Below are 19,200 nucleotides of genomic sequence, written 5' to 3' on the forward strand. Positions count from 1 at the left end.
GATCCTCAAAAGACTTGACCACACCTAGTGACTCAAGACTCTACTCCAGTGATGTCAGGGATTGAGTATATGTAGTGGTTTGGGTGGGGGTTGGGGGGAAGATGGTCATGGCCAGTGTCCCCTGATTCTAATCCAGTCCCATAGATTTACAGGGAAAGGGTAAACAGTGGCTCTAGGATTTGACCTTGGGCTTGTTGTGGAATCTGGAGTCACAAAACACACCTCGGAGGACACTCAAGACAGTGGAGTACAGTTTATTACACCAGCAGGTCCAAGGGGAATCAGTTACCAACAAAGACCCTAATGTTCTGAGAGGCCCAGTTTTATACCCCCACTCCCCTGCTACGTGACTGGTTACATGTCAGTAACCTCTGTGTTGTATATGATTGAGCTTTACAACAAGTAGGTGCTAGGAGAACAATTAAGGTTAAAGGAGGGGAACAATGATTATACATCGGGGCATGGTTAATCTAACAGGGGCAGCCTGATCTCAACTATCTCCATTTGCCATCTGTAGGGAGGTCTCCAGGAGACCTGGTTTTTATTAGCATCGGTTTCCTCACTCTTGGGCAGGGTTCAGGCCCAGCTCACATCCTGTCTTTAAGATGGATGACAGGCTTCAAGACGGAGTCTTTCCTACTTTCCTCACATTGGCCCCAACAGGTTGAGTTCCAAGCCAGTGCCACTTTGGCAGTCCCCAGCCTCTCACAGGTCCTAGCAGAAATGGGTTGAGAAAGGAACAACATCAGAGATGGGGAGAGTCACAAAATCCCCCTCTGCTTGTTTCCTGCTTCCTTACAACCCTAAACCACTGGTGTGGAATAACTATTTTCTGACACTGTCTCTGTCCCACCATGTCTGGGGTCTCTGTTGGATTCCTTCAGAGAGTGTTTGTTTCCAAGTCTGGCACCTGGGCCAGGAGGACTCCAGGGCTGGGCCCTGTGGGGATGCAGTGGGCTGGAGCCCCTCTACACAGCCTCTGCCCCTGTTCAGGGCTTCTGCACAGGGAGAGGACAGAGGTTGGAAGCTGCGTGGCCCTTAATGCTGGTGTCACGTCTGCCTGACTCTACTGGCCAAAGCAACTGGCCTGGTTTTAAGGGGCCAAGACACTGAGGCTGCCCCACAGTGAGTGGAATGAGAATTGCAGCCATTTTTCAAAACCTTTCAAAACCCCTTCTCCAGCTTGCCAAGGGCAGTGGCCATTCACAGAGCTACCTACCTCACTTCCCAGGGTGTCAGGGTGACTCACAGTGTGGGACCCCAGAAGGGACTTCCTCTTCCAGGGAGGAGGCAGGAGAAAGTCCAGGAGGGGCAGGAAGGTGGGAGTGGGGTCTGAGAAAGATTCAGAGGCCTGAGTGGCTGGTGGGAAGAAGGGAGAGGATGAGGCAGGAGGCCACCTCCAGGCCCTGGAGGAGGGTGCCAATCAAGAGATAAAACAGGGCGGGGCAGTAGGTGTGGGAAGAGAAGATAGTGAGGTTGGTAGGAAACAGCTAGACTGAAGATCTGATGGCTACCTCATCCTCCCAGGCTGAGTGCCAGCACCACTTCCCCCAAGAAGCCCTCCCGGCTGCTCCAGGTGGAATTACTGCTCCCTCCCCTAGCCTCCCCAAAAGGGCTGTGCTGCCCTCATCCCACGAGGTTGGAGCCTTCAGTCCCAGGCTGGTGCATCTTTGGGGCCCAAGTCACCCAGGACAGGAGAAAGGCACCTCCAAGCTGAGGGGCCTTCTGTCCCCCCACAGGGAGAAGCTGAACCCTCTAACAGCTGCCAGGAGCCTCACAGACAGGACTTCTGCTCCTCTGCCTCCAGCTAATTAAAGGACTTCAGAACTGCTCTGAGCTTCAGTCTCCTCCTCTGTAAAGTGGGGGTTTTAATGGTCTTCACTTTTAAAAGTCAGAGTGAGGATCAAAGGTGCCTGGCACACAGTCAGAGCTCAGTGAGGCTGGGCTGTGAAACCAGCCTCCTCCTGAAGCCGGGCAGGGGCAGGCCAGGCATCAACTCAGTGGCTGCCTAGGGTTTTGAGCTGGACACCAGGCTCCTCCCTCGGGGGTGCCCAAAGGCCACAAGGGAAGGACTGATGGGAGGTGCCCCCCTAGAACTTATGGGGAGCAAATTTAGAAAAGGGAGCCCTCCCCCAACCCCCAGGTTACTCAAAATAGGCATTTCAGGGGATGGAACCAGAGGCAGCCTCCGGAGGAGGGAGAAATTTCAGTTTGAAATTCAAGCAGTGATAAGACGTGGAGTAAAAAGTGTCCCCTGCTCTGTTCCTCAGCACCCGGGCGCCCGTGGGGCATGACCAGTGTGCACCTTCACGAGGCCAGGCAGCCTCTGTTCTCTGCACACTGTCCCCTTGTGACTCAACGTCCAAGGCCACGGGTGTCCTTCCAGCTCAGCCTGGGGAGAGCAGCCATCCTCATCACAGCTACCAACAGTGTCCACCGGGTGACTCTCCCACAAGGCGTTCGGTGGTCCCTGCTGAAGGCATTTGGGTGCCTTCCAGTCTTCTGCACTGTTTGCCATGTAAACACCATGTCCCACCCACATGAGTGTTTCAAGGAAGACAGTCCCAAGGGGGCCAGAAAAAGGAACACACTCCTCCATGTAGCCAGATCTCACCACATCCCCCTCCACACTTCGGGGCCAGCAAAGGCTGTGAGTCAGCCACGTAGTCCACGGGGAGGCTCTGCTGAATGGGGAGGGAGGGTCCTTGGGTAGGGAGGGAGCGGGGAAGCAGCCCTGCACAGATAAGGGTGCAAAGACAGGGATGTCACAATGAGCTTGAAGGCAGAAAGGAAGTGGGGGAGTCATGGGCAAAGTGAGGGTGCCATGACTAACTTCCAGTGGGTATCATCAGTGAGGTGCATGCCACCCCCACCCAGCTGGGGCAGGCCCCACGGAAGGGACAGAGGCCATGGGTTCAGCCTGGCCCAGCAGTCAAGCACTCAGGTTAAGGGGACACTGATTTCTTCAGTGAGTCACCTGGGCTCCCTCAGCCTCAGTTTCCTCATCTGTAAAATGGGACCTTAACAGCTACTCCCTGGAGGGAGATCTTTCACCCAGAGCCCTGTGCTCAGGAGCCCCTGTCTGCTTCCACCTGTCCTCAGCCTGAGGGGCATCTGCTGAGTACCAGTGCTGCAGACCATCCCGTCGGCGCACGAGACCCAGGGTCTTCCGGGTGGTGGGTGGTGAGCTCTGGGTGGCCACATCGCCTCCTCTAGCCTCAGCTGTCTGGCAGACAGGGCGTGGATTCTGTGTGCCACAGTGAAGCACGAATGAGGGGACATGTCTGTGCAGGCCTGCCCAGCATTAGGAGCATGGACTGGGGATGGCAGGGACATGGCTGTGTCCTGCGGGCAGAGCAGGAGGGCAAGGCCACCTCTGGGGCTTCCTCTGGGCCCAGGCGGGCAGCCGGGGCCAGCTGGGTGGTTTTGATAAGTGAACATGTAAACAACAAACAACACAGATGTCCTGGGCTCCAGCGGAGGCTGCCCCCGCCCAAGGGAGTTCCAGCAATGGGGACCTGGAGGTGGGCAGCCGCATTGCAGGTGCCATGGGGAGCTCCGGGTGCAGATATGTGAAGTCTTGTTCTGTCAAGGGACAAAACAGAGTGATATGCAGCAGTAGTAAAAACACTCATAACGATAAGAGTACCCACTGACTTGGGCTTCCCAGGTGGCTCCGTGGTAAAGAATCTGTCTGCCCGGAAGGAGATGCAGGTTGATCCTGGGTCAGGAAGATCCCATGGAGGAGGAAATGGCAACCCACTCCAGTATTCTTTCCTAGGAAATCCCACTGACAGAGAAGTCTGGTGGGTTACAATGGGGTCACCAAAGAGTGGGACACAACTCAGCAACTAAACAACAACCCACTGACTTCATGTTTATGATGTCATTTAATCCTCAAAACAGCCCTGAGAGAAAATATTTTCAAAACACATCTCTGATAAAGGGCTTGTACCCAGAATATACAAAGAATTCTTACAACTCATAAGAAAACAAACAACCCAATAAAAACTGTGCAAAAGACCTGAGTAGACACCTCACGAGGAAGCTATCCAGACAGCAAACAAGCCCATGAAACAACACTCTCATCACCAGTCACCAGGGCTTGCAAACTGAGACCATGGAGAGTGTCCACTGTGCACCTGTTAGGATGGCTAAGGTTTTTCTTATACACAGATTTTTAAGAATTGAAGTGTAGTTGATTTACAGTTTCGTGTTAATTACTTCGTGCTAATTACTGCTGTACAGCAAAATGGTTCAGTTGTACATGTATATATATTATTTTTCTCATATTCTTCTCATATAGGGCATACATGCTCAGTTGTGTCCAATTCTGTGAGGCCCCATGGACTATGGTGTAGCACAGATTTTTTAAATAATTTTTTTAAATATTTATTTGTTTATTTACTTGGCTACCTTGAGTCTTAGTTGCAGCTAAGATCTTTCTTTGCGTGAGATTTCTTTGCAGCACACGGATTCTCTAGTCACAGTTCATGGGCTTAGTTGCTCTGTGGCATGCGGGATCTTAGTTCCCTGACCAGGGATTGAACCCAAGTCCCCTGCATAGCAAGGCAAATTCTTAACCAATGGACCCTCAGAGCAGTCCCATGTTATAGAATATTGAATATAGTACCCTGTGCTCTACAGTAGGACCTAGTTGCTTATCCATCCTATATATAAAAGCTTACATCTGCTACAAACAGGTTGGCAGTCTCCTATAAAATCAAACGTATACCTGCCTATGACCTAGCTGTTCTACTCCCAAGAGATGTGAAAACCTACACTGACACACATAAGAAACCTGTATGCAAGTACTAAGAGCAGCTTTATTTATTATAGCTAAATCCTGGAAAAGCCCTAAAGGCCTGTGAACTTGCGAATGGACAGATAGAGGTGATCAGTCTGTCAACGGGCGGCTGCTCAGAAACCAAGGAACAGGAACAAGACAATGCACCCCAAGGTGGTTGAGTCCAAGACGCCGAACCTAAAAGGTGACTCCGCAGGATCCCACTGTTTCCTGAGAGTCACTGGCATAACCTTCTTCTCCTACCCGTCAGCATGTGTCCCCAGAGAACAGAGACCTTCTCCTCACAAGCACAAGACAATTACCCCATCTGGGACAAAAGCCATCATTCCACAGATAGCTAACACTCAGGCCGAATTCAAGTACCCCGTTAGCCCCATGTGCCTTTTACAGCTGATTTTTTCCAAATCAGGATCTCACCAATATTCCCATATTCTATTTGATTTTATCTCTTCTGCCCCGTTTGTTTGGGTTTTTTTGCATTTTTTTTTGCTGCAAGCATGCAGGGTCTGCGCTCCCTGATGAAGGTCAAACCCACACCTCTGCCTTGGAAGCACACAGTCTTAACTGCCAGACCACCAGGGAAGCCCCCCCCACAATTTTTTATTTTTGAAAAATTTACATCTCCAGAAAAATGTCTGGAATCCTGCAATGAACATGCTGATGGACTTTATCTGCCAGATCCTCTGTCTCTCTCCCCAGTAAGAGTAGCAGCAGCTACATATAACTGTGTATTTAATCGGTTGCCATCATTTAAGCAACAGGAGACCTCACTTTAGTTTTGTTTCCAGCTCCTATTGGAAAACCAGAAGATCCGGGACAGGTTTCCTATGTGACCCATCAGATGGAGGGGGTAGGACAGGACACCCCACTCCGCCTTAGTCCACACTGCCCCTCTTACCTGGCACCTGGCCCGCCTCCCTGAACCCAGCCCGCCTCCCTGTGCCCACCACACTCTCTACCCCCACCTTCCCCAGAGGATCTCAGGGCCTCGAGTGGTCTCAGCCGTCCTTCACCTGCAAGTTCAGCCTTGGACTCAGCCTCACCTGGTTTGAGTCCTGGCTCTGCCACCTCCCGCCCGGGAGAACCTCAGGCAGCCTAGTGCCCTCGCCCAAGGGACCCCAACTTCTCAGGCAGGAGGGAGAGGAATTGCGATCCTGACCAGGAGCATTCAGCGCAGCAAGAGCCTTGGCGCCCACTGCGATGGCCCAGTGCGGGGCGTCAAGAGGGTCATTGTCTCCTTAAGGAAGTCTCAGTGGCAACAGAGGCTGTATTTAGAAATGACTCAGGAGCCCGGGGTTGCTGGAGGTGGGGAGGCACTGCCAGGGCCTCGTCATCTGCTAATGACATCATGGTGTCCACCTACTACCGTGCACCGGGCACTGACTGTCACTGGGTCCCCGTGGCTCAGTGACAGGCTTCACTTTGCGGTTAAATAGCAAGGGGAAGAAAGAATATACATTTTTATTTGGTCGGGTTTATGTATGGAAAACCAGGAAAATTCACAAAGTAAGAATGTTTCCCTCTGGGAGATGGGAAAGTGGGAAAGGACCGGGAAAGTGGGAGAAGGAGGTGGAGTGGGCCCTGGGGCTTGTTTTACTTTTGGAAACATGTGAAAATATTACATAATCAAAACTTAACCATAAGAATATCCTTAAAGAATGATTCTGTTGGACTTCCCTGGTGGTCCAGTGGTTAAGAATCCACAATGCAGGGAACATGAGTTTGATCCCCTGTCCGAGAATGTCTCTGGGCAACTAAGCACGGGCGCCACAACTATCAAGTCTGTGCTCTAGAGACTGGGAGCTGCAACTACTGAAGGCCACCCACTCCAGAGCCTGGCGCGCTCCACAACAAGAGAAGGCACTACAATGAGAAGCCCGCTTACAGAAACTAGAGAGTAGCCCCCTCGAAGCAACGAAGACCCAAACAAATAAATAAATAAAATTAAAGACAGGGAAAAAAACCCTCAAAGCATAAAAAAAGAATGCTTCTGTGGTTTTCTAAAGAACTTGCTCATAGTATTTTATTAAATTGGTAGAATGAGTACAAAACGGTGAACATGAGCCCATCTGTGTTGGAAGAGAACACTTTTCCTGCGTGTAAAGAGCTCACGCCAACAGCTTCAGTGCCTTGTTTGCCAAGTTCTGAGTGTAGGATCGGGGCCACCCGGCGGGACCCTGTGAGTTGCGAGGGGCTCGGTCTCCTGGGTGTTTTCCTGCTTATTCTGAAGACTGTAAATCAGCCCTCTCGTGCATCCACTCAGGCAGGAAGAATGGGAGAGGAGCCATCCCTGGGTGGGGGCGGCGGGCCAGAGCAGCATGGTGGGGTTCCCTGGGGAGGATGTGGGCCTGAGGGTCAGCACGAGCACCATCCCTCCCACCGCCTGCACCTTCCACACAGCCCTGGGGCTGCCAGAGGGAGGGGGTGGAGGGCCCCTGAGGTCCACAAGCAGAGCTGCCGCAGGACATCAGACACTTGATGACATTATTCTGACCCCTTAAGAGCGAGGCTCTGGATGCACCAGTGCAAATTCTAAATATGTTTCTTCTCTGACTCGCCGTGCAGCCTCAGTCCCCTCTTGTCACCGGAGCCCAGGATGCAGGGTGGTGTGGGCGCCGAGCCCTCCTGCCACCTGTACTGCATGCAGCAGGGTCCCCAGGCACCTGAAGCTGTTGGGGTTGGCCTCTAGGATTCTGAGGTCAAGCTTGGCTGCCTCCCTGGTGCTGGTGGCCCCTGGCCCTACAGTGGGGTCAGAGCACCTGCCAGTGTCCACAGAGCCCATTGGGGGCCCATGGAGAACCGCTCACGTTTGGGATGGAACAGAGAATAGTTGGGTATGAAGTGGACTCTGCCACAAACCGATGGTGCGACCCACGCCCAGCTGCCGCAACTCATCTGTGGAACCGTTCTTGCTGGGTTTCTGTAAGAACTGGGAGCTCAGGCTGGTCCTCAGCCTCCTGCTTCCCCTGCACAGTCCACACCCACGTGGTGGGCAGGAGCCTTGAAACAGTGGAACAGACCTCCTGCAGCCCCCTTTGGAAGGATCACCATGCAGTTCTATCTGGGGATAGAAAACAGGTCCGGTTGGGAAGAGTTGGAAGGGGTGGGCTAGGGGCTTGAAGGGGTCATAAAACTGCTTTATAAATGGGTTGTGACGGCAGCTGCAGGGAGCACACATTTGTCAAAGCTATATGCTAATGCCTTGGAACAACTAAGCCCATGCGCTACAACTACTACGCACTCTAGGACACTCAAGCCACAACTATGGAGCCAATGTGCTACAACTACTGAAGCCCAAGTGCCTGGAGCCTGGGCTCAGTAACAAGAGAAGTCACTGCACTGAGAACCCTGCGTACCTCAATGAAGAGTAGCCCCTGCTCGCTGCAACTAGAGAAAGCCCGCGCAAAGCGATGAAAACCAAGCGCAGCCAAAAATAAATAAATGAAACGATTAAAACAAAAAACACTACATGCTGAAAAGGATCATTTTTACTGTATGTAAACACTACCTTGGGCTTCCCTGGTGGCTCAGTGGTAAAGAATCCACCTGCCAATCCAGGAGACATGGGAAGATCCCCTGGAGAAGGGAATGGCAACCCACTTCAGTATTCTTGCCTGGGAAATTCCATGGCAGAGGAGCCTGGAGGGCCATAGTCCATGGGGTCGCAAAGAGTCAGACACAACTTGACTAAACAACAACAACCACAACAAAACACTACCTTAAAATTATTTTAATAAAAGAAAGAAAAAACACAGAAACAAAAACCTCAGCCGTGATGGGTGTGCTGTGGGCTTCATTTTATAATTCTATTTACACACAGGTTTGAAATTTTCCAATATTAAAAAACAAACAACAAATCCTAAGATCCTTGATCTGCTCAAAATCCTCCAGTAGCCCCTTCTGACTCAGAGTGAAAGCTGAAGACCCCATGTGGCCTCAGGGGTTTAAACCCACCACTGGGTCTTTGCACTGGCTATTCTCTCCACCTGGACTGGGCTCCCTCACCTCCTTCAAGTCTTTCACTGAATGAGCCACAATTGGTTGAGGTCCTCAATACCGTCTGAAGCCTCCCAAGGTACCTACTCACCCCTCCCCACACTGAGGCTCCCCGGCCCTTAGTCTCTGTTTCCTTCTTGGCTTGGTGTCTCCCTCCCCTAAAATGTCCCTCCTGAAGAGCAAGGAGTTTGGTCTGTTTGTTCACTGGGTGCCCCTAGGACAGTGACTGGCACACAGTGGCTGCTCACATACTTGGGACCCAGTCTCAGCATGGCCCTGCTCAGCCTTGGCCGGTGGGGCTTTCAGGACCCAGGGCCCATCCACCCAAGACTTCTGGGACCCAATTCTGCTTTCTAACTTTGGGGTGAGGGGGTCACAGGTTCATTCAGCAGCCCCTCCCAGATGCTCCTCCACAACCAGTATGCTTTGGGGTGGAAAGATAGACAAGCCCTTTCAACTCTGTAAACACCAATTTCTTGCTTCATTCTTTTATTGATCCACTGCCTTGTTCCACAAAGGATTTCTGCAGTATTTAAAAACTCCAACAAGATAACAGACATTTAAAATCAGAGAAGAAAGGAATCAAAAACAGGGAAGATCTTGGGCTCTCATGGTGGACCTGGTGTGCACTTGGCCCTGCCTGGAATCTCCCCTGGACCTGGGCTGGCAGGGGAGCTTCGATGAGGACTTTCCAAGGGAAGTGCATGTGCAAAGGCCCAGAGTGGGAAATGGCACTGCCAGGTGAAGGGATTTCCAGAAGCCTGTCTGTGTTCCCCACACCACTCAAGCTCTTTGGAGACAAAGAAGTCTCCTGAGTCATACACAAGGTTACATCTCCTTCAGGATTGCAGTCAGCCCTGATTCAGCTCAAGTCAAGGCCCTCTCTGATCTCAGGATCCTTTTCTATTTCCTTGTAAATGATGACTCACTCTTCAACCCTGTTTTGTTTCCAAACTCTGTGATACAATACACATGTTTTTCTTTAAAACGAAAAAAAATGTCTGCAAGGATAGGATATTCTCAATAAATATATCTGACAAAGGACTCATAACTAGACAACAAAAAGAACTCCAATTAAAAAAAAATACCCACAAAAATAGATACCAAAAGGGCCAAGAAGTGGATGAAGAAGGTTCAGCCTCACGGGTCATCAGGGAAAGGCATACTGACGCCTGGGAGCCACCACTTCACATGCACCAGAACGGCTGGAACTAGAGACTGGTGACACCAAAGGAATGCTCAGAATTGTTGGCAGGAGTGTACAATGAGGTAGCCACTTTGAAAAAGGTCTGGCTAGTCCTCATAAAACTCATGGTCCTAAGACGCAGCCACCTTCAAAAAGTGCCATGTTCAAGAATGGTCCTAGCACGTGTAATCATAACAGTCAAAATCCAAAAACAATCCAAACGCCCATCAACAGTGGGCAGATAAGTACATTGTGGAATATGCACCTGGTGGAATACTACTTGGTCATGAAAAAGATACACTCAACAACGTGGATTAATCTCACACAAAATGTTTTATTAAAAAAAACGCTGAATCCTGAAAGGGCTTACTATATGATATTGTTTACATGAAGTTTTAGGAAAAGCAAATTAGTCACGGGGTGGGGCAGTGGCTGGAGAGGGGAACACAAATGATGGGCATCTTAAATTGGGCGGTGGTCACATGGGAATGACGTCATGCTCACGCCTTCACCGGCAAACTAATAAAACCTGCAGTTACGTGACTCGGTGGGCCTCCTTAGATCCAAGCAGTTGGGGCGGGGGTTGGAGGGAGGTGTTGTCCCGTCCCCTTTCAGAAAAAATTGTCTGTTCCCCACTCACCCACCGAGTCCTGTGTGTCCTCAAGCAAGTCCCTGGCCCTCTTGGGACTCAATCCCCCCCCCCTCCCCCGTGAGTGGGTCCAGGGATCTCCAAGGCGCTTCCCTCATTTGTCTTTGGGGTTAGAGGTGGCATTTCACCAGATCCCAAGCCAGGCTTCTCGGGACAATCGTTCCAGCGGTGTGTGACCCTCGCAGGTCTCCCCCAGGCGCCTGGGTCAAGCGCACCTACTTCCCGGCTTCATGAGCGCTTCCTGCAGCTTCCGGGGCTTTGCTGCGCGCAGGCACACAGCAAGCGCTGAGTAGGTGGTGGCTGCGAGAGAACTGTTAGATCTGCCCTACAGGTCGAAACGTGTGTTTGAGACGGGGTCTGTGGGAGTGCCCCAGAGTCTCCCGCAGGTCGGGGCCAGAGACCCAAGGGCCCCGGCACGGAGCTGTGTGCGGCGCGGCGCCTTTAAGAGGCGAACGGAATGTATCAAAACAGAGCGGCTGCGCGCCCACTGGTCGCGCGCCGCACGTGACCGCACAGCTGATTTCCTGCTCCCCCCTTTTTGTTGCTGCGGCCGCCGCCGAGTGTCAATTTCCGCGCCGCCGCCTGCGGTCGCCCCCAGTGCGGCTCCGCGCGCCGCCCACCGAGCCCACCGCGCGCCCCTGGCCTGGGTCCGAGCGCCCATGGCGCAGCCGCCGGCAGCAGCGTCGCCTGGAGCGCCGGAGCAGGGCTGCCCCATCCGCGTGGAGCACGACCGTCGGCGCCGCCAGTTCACCGTCCGGCTCAACGGTAACGCCGGGCCCGCCCGCCCCCGCCTTTTGTCTGCGCGCCGCGGGGCCGGGGGCGCACTCGCGGGCCAGGTGGGGGCGGGCGCCCGGGCCAGCGCGAGCCCCGGTGCGGCGGAGGCAGGCGCCCGGCGGCTCCGGTCCTGCCTCGGCCCGGGGGAACCCGCACCTGCTTGGCCCGGCTGTTTTCCGGGCTGCTGCCGAGGTCCCGGGGAGCGATGTCCCGCCATTTCCCCTTCCTCGGTGTTGAGTGGCTTCTGGCTGCCCCTGCGAACCTTCGCTTTTTCTGCGCAGAGGGGACTGGAAGACCCTTCTAGGCTTACCGGGGGCTGACGGACTGAGGGGCTTCGGCCAGTCAGGGGCGAGGCGGGGCGGAGACGGGGAGGGACGGTGTCTCCTTCAGACCCCAGCGGCTTTGGGGCTTGGCCAATTTGCCTCATCTCTATGCGCCCGTTTCTCGCCTCTACAGTGGGATTAACTCCTGGCTGGTAGGAAGAACTGGATGCCCCAGTAAGAGTGAGGTTCAGAACAGCGCCTGCGGCAGGTAGTCAGTGCTGGAGGACATGGACTGGGCATTACTGATTTTTTTTTTTTTTTTTACTGGCAGGATCTTAGTTGCAGCAGGCGAACTCTTAGTCGCTGCATTTTTTATTTTTTAGCTGTGGCCTGTGGGATCTAGTTTCTTAACCAACCGGGCGCCTTGCATTGGGATCGCACTGGACCACCAGGGAAGTCATTGGGCATTACTTTTTAAACCATAAGCGAAGTCAAGTCCTCCACCGCTTACTAATCCACGCCCCCTCCGCCTGATTGTGAAATGGAGGGTTGAATTCCTTGCATCCCACCCCTCTGTGTTAATAACTTTTTCCTCCCTCCCAGCGAGGCCTTCTGTGGTAGTGTCCAAGCTGAATGGGCCCATATAGGCCACTGTGCCCTTGTCTGAGGAGGGAAGGGCGAGGCTTCCTGAGGTCAGGCAGTGGGGGGAGGGGCAGAGCTCGGATAGGGTCTTGTCTGGGCTGACTCCTCCCACCTGCGCTTGGCGGGTCTGTTGGAGCTGGGACTTTACCTTCTCAGACCCCGTTTGGCTGTGATCTGCTTTGAACTCGGTCCCAACACACGTCTGTTACAACACTCTCGTGACGTGGCCATCACCACCCTGTGTTCAGAGGAGTAAGCTGAGGCCCCCTCAGGCCAGAACTCAAACACCTTTTCCTTCCTCTTCCTCTGCTGTGATGCTATCCTGGCACACCTGGCCATGACTCTCAGGGCGCCCCCGCCCCCGCTACTCTCCTTCCAAGAGGCCCCCTGGCTTTTCAAGGCTCCTGAGAGGCCTCTGATTTCCTTATGGGTGCTCAGGAGACCCTCAACACTCAGAGAAAGAAGAAAAAGGGGACCTTTGGGGGTGTTCGTTCTTTCTTTCCCTAATGAGTACAGTCATTAGGATCACCCTCTTGAGTTGGCTGGGGTCAGGACTGGATGAGCCCAGCCGCCTTTGTAAACTTGCCCCGTCTGTCACCTCCTGCTCAGATGGCTAACTCTAAAGTGGACCAGGATCCCTGGCCAAGCCCAGGGAGCCTGTCCTCACCAGTCTGCAAGACCGGGCTGTGCATCCAGGCCCGAAGTGGTCTGGGTGTGTATAGGGGTGGGCCGAGGGCTCCTCTGTGCCCAGGCCCCCACCCTGCCTCAGCTGGGGACGGGAATGGCCTGCCATGGTGACTTGTGGCCAGGCCCTGGAAGCCAGCTCACTGTGCCCATTGAGAGAGGTGAACACTGAGGCTGAGAGGTGGAGCAGCCCTGTGGCTCCTAGCTCAGGTGTGTGCCAGCCATCCCCTGGCAGAGCTAGGCTAGTGAGTCTCCAGCAAGTTCCAGGTCTGGGGAGGAAAGAGCAGCTGTGTGCATTCAGTCCTTGGGTTCCGGGCATGCCCTTCACACTGGAGTCACTTACTTTATCCTCAGGATTGCTGGCAGTGTTGGTGGAGGGGCTGCTCTGCCCATTTTACAGAGGAGGAGACTGAGGCAGGGAGAGTGACCAACATGCCTGCAGTCTTGCACCTTGGAGGTAGAAGAACTAGGATTCATGCCACAAGTGCTTCTTGAGCGCTTACTATGTGCCACACATTGTTGTAAGTGCTGGGGGCTCAACCATCTGAGGGTCAGTGGACAATAAAACATAGACCGTCCTGAAGAACAAGACCTGTGAGAAATAAGGTTGGGGTGTTGGGAAAATGCCAGTGATTTTTTTTTGGCCACACTGCATGGCATGTGGGATCTCAGTTCCCCAACCAGGGATCAAGCCCTGCCCCCTGCAGTGGAAGCATAGAGTCTTAACCACTAGACCACCAGGGAAGTCCCAAGGGCTGTTGTTTAGAGTTAGGTGTCCAGGAGGGCCACCCAAGAAGCAGGCAAGGAAGGGAGCTACAGCAGCAAGAGTGCTCCTTGTCGAAGGGGTGGCAAGTGCAAAGGTCCTGGGGTGCCTGGTGTGTACTGGGAACAGCAGAGAGGGGAGAAACAGAGCCAGGCCACAGAACAGAGGACATCAAGAGGCATGGGGGCAGGTGGTGCGGGGCTGTGGAAGGCATTATGAGAACTTGGCCTTGACTCTGGGTGAGGTGGGTGCTTGGGAGGGTCCTGAGCAGAGGGTAGATCAGATGTCATGGGCTCCCTCAGGCTGCCTGGGGCCAGGCAGTGTGAGCAGATGGGGAGAAAGCCCAGTTCCTCAGTGCTTGCTGAAGGAAGTGTGGATGGGTCTTGCTGACATGGGGTGTGAGAAGACATGGGTGCTCAGGCTTTTGCCTGACCACCAGATCCAGAACCCCCTGAAATGCTGGGGTTATACATGGGCTAACCTCAAATAGTGAGGACCCAGCCCTGGGGGGCTCTGAGGGGGGTGGTGCCAGGAAGAGGGAGCAGCTGGCTGAGGCAGGTGCACCTGAGGGGCCGCAAGGAGGCCACTGAGCTGAGGATGGGTGGGATCTGACTCTGCTTCCACGGGGGGTGCAGGGGCTAGTGGACATGTGAACAGTGGTCAGATTCTGGGCACATTTGAAAGTTCTGCCCATGGGCCTGCTGAAGGCTCAGACTGGGGTCTGAGAGACATGTGAGAAGGACCCCAAGCACCTTGGCCTGGCTTGTTCGTGGCCATGTCCCCAGCTCCCGAGAACTGCCATGGATGGGCTCAGTGAACTTTTGTCAAGGGGGCAGAGGGGTGGGTGAGCATGTGGTTGGATGGACAGACAGGCTGGCTGACAGGCTGGAACTCCAGCTAAGTGTTTCTCCAGCAGGGGACTGGGGCACACTGGTGAACCAGGCCTGAGAGGGTGTGAAGGTCAGTTTCCTGTGCTTCCTGGGCCTGGTCACTTTCCTGCAGACTCTGGTTCTGCTGCTTCTGACCTTCCCCAGGGTCTAGTAGGTGGTCCAGCTCTCTAGTCTGTTCAGGCTCTGGTCTAGTTGGCAACTTGCTGAGCCCCGCTCTACATCCAGTGTTGGGCCTGGGGCTCCTATAGCATTGGGCAGGTGCTCCAGTGAGGGTGCAGAGAGCTGGGCCTTGGGGGGCACCAGGAGCCCTGGGATGCTAAGCTTGATGATGGCAGAAAAGGCCCACGTGGGGCTCGCTGTGTTCTGGGCACTGTTCTAAGCACTCTAACCCTCCAGACACTCCTGCGGAATGCTCTGTTACATCCATACTTTGTGGATGAGGAACTGAGGCTCGGAGAGGTGATTCCAGACCCAGCACTGCAGCCCAGCACTGAACCCCTGACCCTCCCCCCAGGCCTCCCTGCTGGTTCAGGGCCTCACTCGCCCACCCCCTCCCCACAGGATGTCACGACCGGGCAGTCCTGCTCTATGAGTATGTGGGCAAGCGGATCGTGGACCTACAGCACACGGAGGTCCCTGACACCTACCGCGGGCGCGGCATCGCCAAGCACCTGGCCAAGGTAGGGCGTGGAGGCTGACCCCACTCAGAGGAGACCAGGCCCAGTGGTGGCCAGGCCCCGCCCTCCCATGGGCTGCAACTGCCACCCACCCCCTTTCGCCTCTACACCCCCACCTCCCAGGCTGGGCCCCCGGGGACCTGGACACCTGCCTTATGTGGGGAGCTCACTGCTGGGACCCAGTGTGCATGGATGGTAGGTGCCCAGTGAACTCTCCAGGGGGCCGAGCCTGGCGCCAAGGCTCAGAGTGGCCGTGAATCCCCTAAAAGCTACTCGGGGCCCCGCCCTCTGCTGCCCTCCTGTCTCCACTGCCCCTCTGCCCTTTTCAGGAGCAGCTCTGTGCTGGTCTGTGGGGCCATCCTGTTACCAGCGAGGAGCCCTTGGTAACAGGAGCGGGGTGGGAATCTGCTGGGCATGAGGCCGCTTACCTGCAGCCCCCAGTTCATCTGCAGAATGGGAGAAGAGATTGGAATCCTGTCACCAGAGGGTCTCAGGCTGAAACCGGAGGTCAGGTGTGGGGTGCTGAGTGATCAGGCGGTTCCAGACCCACTGGGTCGACAACTGCAGGCTGACCGCTCCTACTGCTGGCCTTGGGATCCCTGTGAACACTGAGCGGCCTCTGCCGGGAGTGCCCTGATGCAGCCCACAGGGGTGGCTTCCTGGAGGAGGAGGCATCCGGTGAAGAATGAGTGGAGAAGAGGGTTCTCCCGGGGCGGATCTGACCCTGGCCCCCTCGCTTCCCTGCCGTGTCCCTCAGGCAGTTGATCAGTCTGCCCCGGTTTCCCAACTGTAATGGGAGTGGTGGCAGTACCTCTGCCTCCATCGCAGACCCAAGGGAAAGCCTGGAGTGTGAGGGACTGGGGCTCTGACCACTCTTCTCTCTGCCCGGCTGCCAGGCCGCTCTGGACTTTGTGGTGGAGGAGGACCTGAGAGCCCATGTCACCTGCTGGTACATCCAGAAGTTCGTCAAGGAGAACCCTCTACCGCAGTACCTGGAGCGCCTGCAGCCATAGCCCTGGCTCCACAGGGCTCGAGCCCGCCTATAGGACCCCCAGGCTTTGCCCTGGCCTCCGTGTGCTCTCAGGAATCCTGGTCCCCACAGGGGACGGACTCAAGAGTTATTTTTGTAAGGACACTCGTCTGTGGCCCTGGGAGGTGGCTGGCCGAGGATGGGCCGTGGTCCAGCTGCCATGGCGAAGCAGGGCCCGGCTGTTCCCACTCTGCAGACGGCGTGAGGGCCTGCAGTCGAGACCAGAACATGCGTCCCTCTGCCAGGCCGGGTCCCACCTGCTGCTCCGTGCTCTGTGAGGGGCAACAGGGGGTCTGCTCCCCAGATGAGGAGCAATAAGGAACTATATGTGCCAACTTCCAGGGCCATTGGGCCAAGCGAGGTGGCCCCCGTGCTGCCCCTGCTCTGACTGTGTGCCTGGTGCAGGAGATGGCTGCAACCACGGGAGCCCTCCCCAATGAACAGGGCCAGGAATGGGCTGGGTGCCAGTACAGGCTCAGCTGTGCGCGCGCACACACGCACACACGGCTGGTGTTTCTCCTTTATATACACATATGCGCGCGTGCACAGCTGGTGTCTCCTTGGAAACCCGTCCTGCAGGATAGTGGTCCTCTCCCTCCACCCCACCCCCGTGCCTGCCCTCCCCTTTCATCTGAGTGTCTTGGGGATACCTGCCCCTCATTGTGGGTGAGCTTTCTCAAAGAGGACCCTTTGGAGCTGGGGTGGGAGGGAGAAAGCTGTCCTTCACAGACCAGTCTCACCACTCAGAGGAAGCAGCAGTTCGGAGGGATTTCCTGTGCAAACAGCACACGTCAGAGTGTCCTTCCCTTCCTGCAAGCCCGTGGCCCATCAGGAGTCTGAGGCCCCTCCCAGACTGCCTTCCTGGGAACAGCTTGGGGAGCACCCCAGCACCTTTGTTCTGTGGAGCCTGCCTTTCTGGGGACTTCCTTTTGGGGGCTGGTTGAGGCTCAGAGTACAGTCTCCTGTGTCCTGCTCCCCACAAGGGCCAAATTCATGCCTGCTCCTCTGTAGGGCCAGAGGGCAGCTCAGGAGTCCCATCCCTCCAGGGCTGAGATGTGAGTTAACAGTGAACCCCTGGGATGACATAGCCCCTCCAGGCCACTGGCTAGGGTGGACTGCTTGCCCCAGTGACCCCTCCCTGTCTGACCTCGGCAGTCCTCTCCAGGGTGCTCCCACTTACGTACGACATCTCACCCAGCGGTGGGGACATCTCCATTTACATGTGTCCAAAAGCCTGGCAGCCTGGAGTCACTGTCCTCGGCCCCCACACCCCTCCCAGCTCCCAGCCCCGCTCTGGCCTCCAGGAATTCCTTAGAGGTTGCAGGGCACCCTCCCCTTCCCTCTGTGCCTCTGGCTGTGTTTGCAAAGAGATTTGGGGGAAGCCCCTCTGAGGCCACGCATGTGCCCTCCTGGTGCAGCGTAAGAGCAGAGTAGGTAGTAGGCCTGAGAGTGGACTGTCAGGCAGCCCAGGCTCTGGGCTATTTCCATCTCTAGCATCACCCCCTCCCCATCCACACTCCCCATGTTCAAGCACAGACTCCCATCATGAATACTCTCCAGTAGCTCAGAGAGCTGGTGCTGATGCCTTTGCGGCCTTTCAGGTGAGGCGACCTGGTTCCAGGAGGCACTGCCTGTGGGAGGGTGTCCTGCAACAGTGGCACAGGGGACCCCAGGGAAAGTTGCATCTGGAGGGACTGGAGGGCTGGGTGGCACGAGGGGGCCCGCCATGCACCAGCCTGCACCTGTGTTCTCCCAGCGGGTGACTCTGGCTTCCCAGCTGGCACACACAGCACTTAGTACTTGAACCAGGGATGTACAGGGTCCCCAGGGCCCCTGTGGCACTGGGCCAGGGACAGCTCGTCTCCAGTTTCTGCAGGTGCGACCTGGGCCCCCTTGCCTCGGGCTGCCTTACAAAATGCTGCTGCTCCCACTACGGCCCTTGACAGCAGCAATGGCCAACTCCCCCAATCGGGTGGGTGTGCTGCAGACCCAACCCCAGAACCCCAGTTCCCTCCACCAGCACTCCCAATCCTGACTGCCGGTGCTAGCCCGACTGTCCGACGTCTCAGCCTCGCCCTCCCGCCCGACCCATCCCAGGAAACTTGGGGAACCCTCACTCAGGAGGCAGGTCATGTGGGCCAGTTTGTGTGCCGCCAGCAGGGAACGGGAAAGCTCAGAGACCCACCAGGCCCCCAGCAGATGGCCCCATGGTTGCATGCTCTCCTGCCAGGGCCGTTTGGTAGGTCTCTCACCCAGTTGAGACAGGCGGCCACCCATGTGCCTTTCCCACTCAGGACCTGCTGCAGGTGGCGTCTGGGCCAGGGCTGGTCTCCAGACGGAGTGCGTGACATTTCAATAAAAGGTGTGACCCAGTGTGGCTCTAGGACTGCTTCTGGAAGGGCAGGGGTGCTCCCCTCCCTCGCCTCCGCTCCACTCCCAGGGCAGCCAGGCTCCCCAGGGTGGGAAGCCCTCAGGAGTGAGGGAGGAGCGAGAGGGCAGACCTGGCAGGTGCTCTGGACTCCTGCATCCTCACTGGCAGGGAAGCGAGGCCCTAAGAGGTGCAGGTGGCATCAGGATCTGGGGGTCTGCCAGCTAGGCCTGCTCCTCCCAGGTACGGGCTCCTATGAGCTCACGGTCATGCCTCCAGCACCAGGCTCCCCTCGCTGGGAGCAGCTGGACAGGGGGACTAGGAGGAGAATGTCACGTCATGTCATCTGCTCCATCTGCCCCTCTTCCCCCAGGAACCCTCTCCGGGCTTCTGTCCATCGGGGGAGGCAGAGCACTCAGGCAAGCCAGGGCCAGTGGCACTTAGGACACATGGGATGGAGAGCCTCCTGCG

The 19,200-nt window shown here is 55.6% G+C and overlaps 1 protein-coding gene and 1 long non-coding RNA gene across 2 annotated transcripts; one reads left to right on the forward strand and one right to left on the reverse strand.

Annotated features, from left to right (window-relative positions):
- Window positions 1–238: 238 nt before the first annotated feature.
- On the reverse strand, window positions 239–6,019 carry LOC145543069 (uncharacterized). Its single transcript, XR_014080422.1, has 2 exons — window positions 5,851–6,019; window positions 239–3,585 (listed from the first exon to the last, which is right to left on the reverse strand). It is a non-coding gene; the product is annotated as an uncharacterized LOC145543069 (long non-coding RNA).
- Window positions 6,020–11,168: 5,149 nt separating this feature from the next.
- NATD1 (N-acetyltransferase domain containing 1) lies at window positions 11,169–18,733 on the forward strand. Its single transcript, XM_081583429.1, has 3 exons — window positions 11,169–11,403; window positions 15,216–15,334; window positions 16,228–18,733. The coding sequence occupies exons 1-3, from the start codon at window positions 11,298–11,300 to the stop codon at window positions 16,342–16,344; spliced, it is 342 nt and encodes a 113-aa protein (XP_081439555.1). The 5' UTR covers window positions 11,169–11,297; the 3' UTR covers window positions 16,345–18,733.
- Window positions 18,734–19,200: the final 467 nt, after the last annotated feature.

Source organism: Giraffa tippelskirchi, chromosome 3, assembly GCF_054371585.1.
Source record: "Giraffa tippelskirchi isolate mGirTip1 chromosome 3, T2T-mGirTip1v1.2.pri, whole genome shotgun sequence".
NCBI lineage: Eukaryota > Metazoa > Chordata > Mammalia > Artiodactyla > Giraffidae > Giraffa > Giraffa tippelskirchi.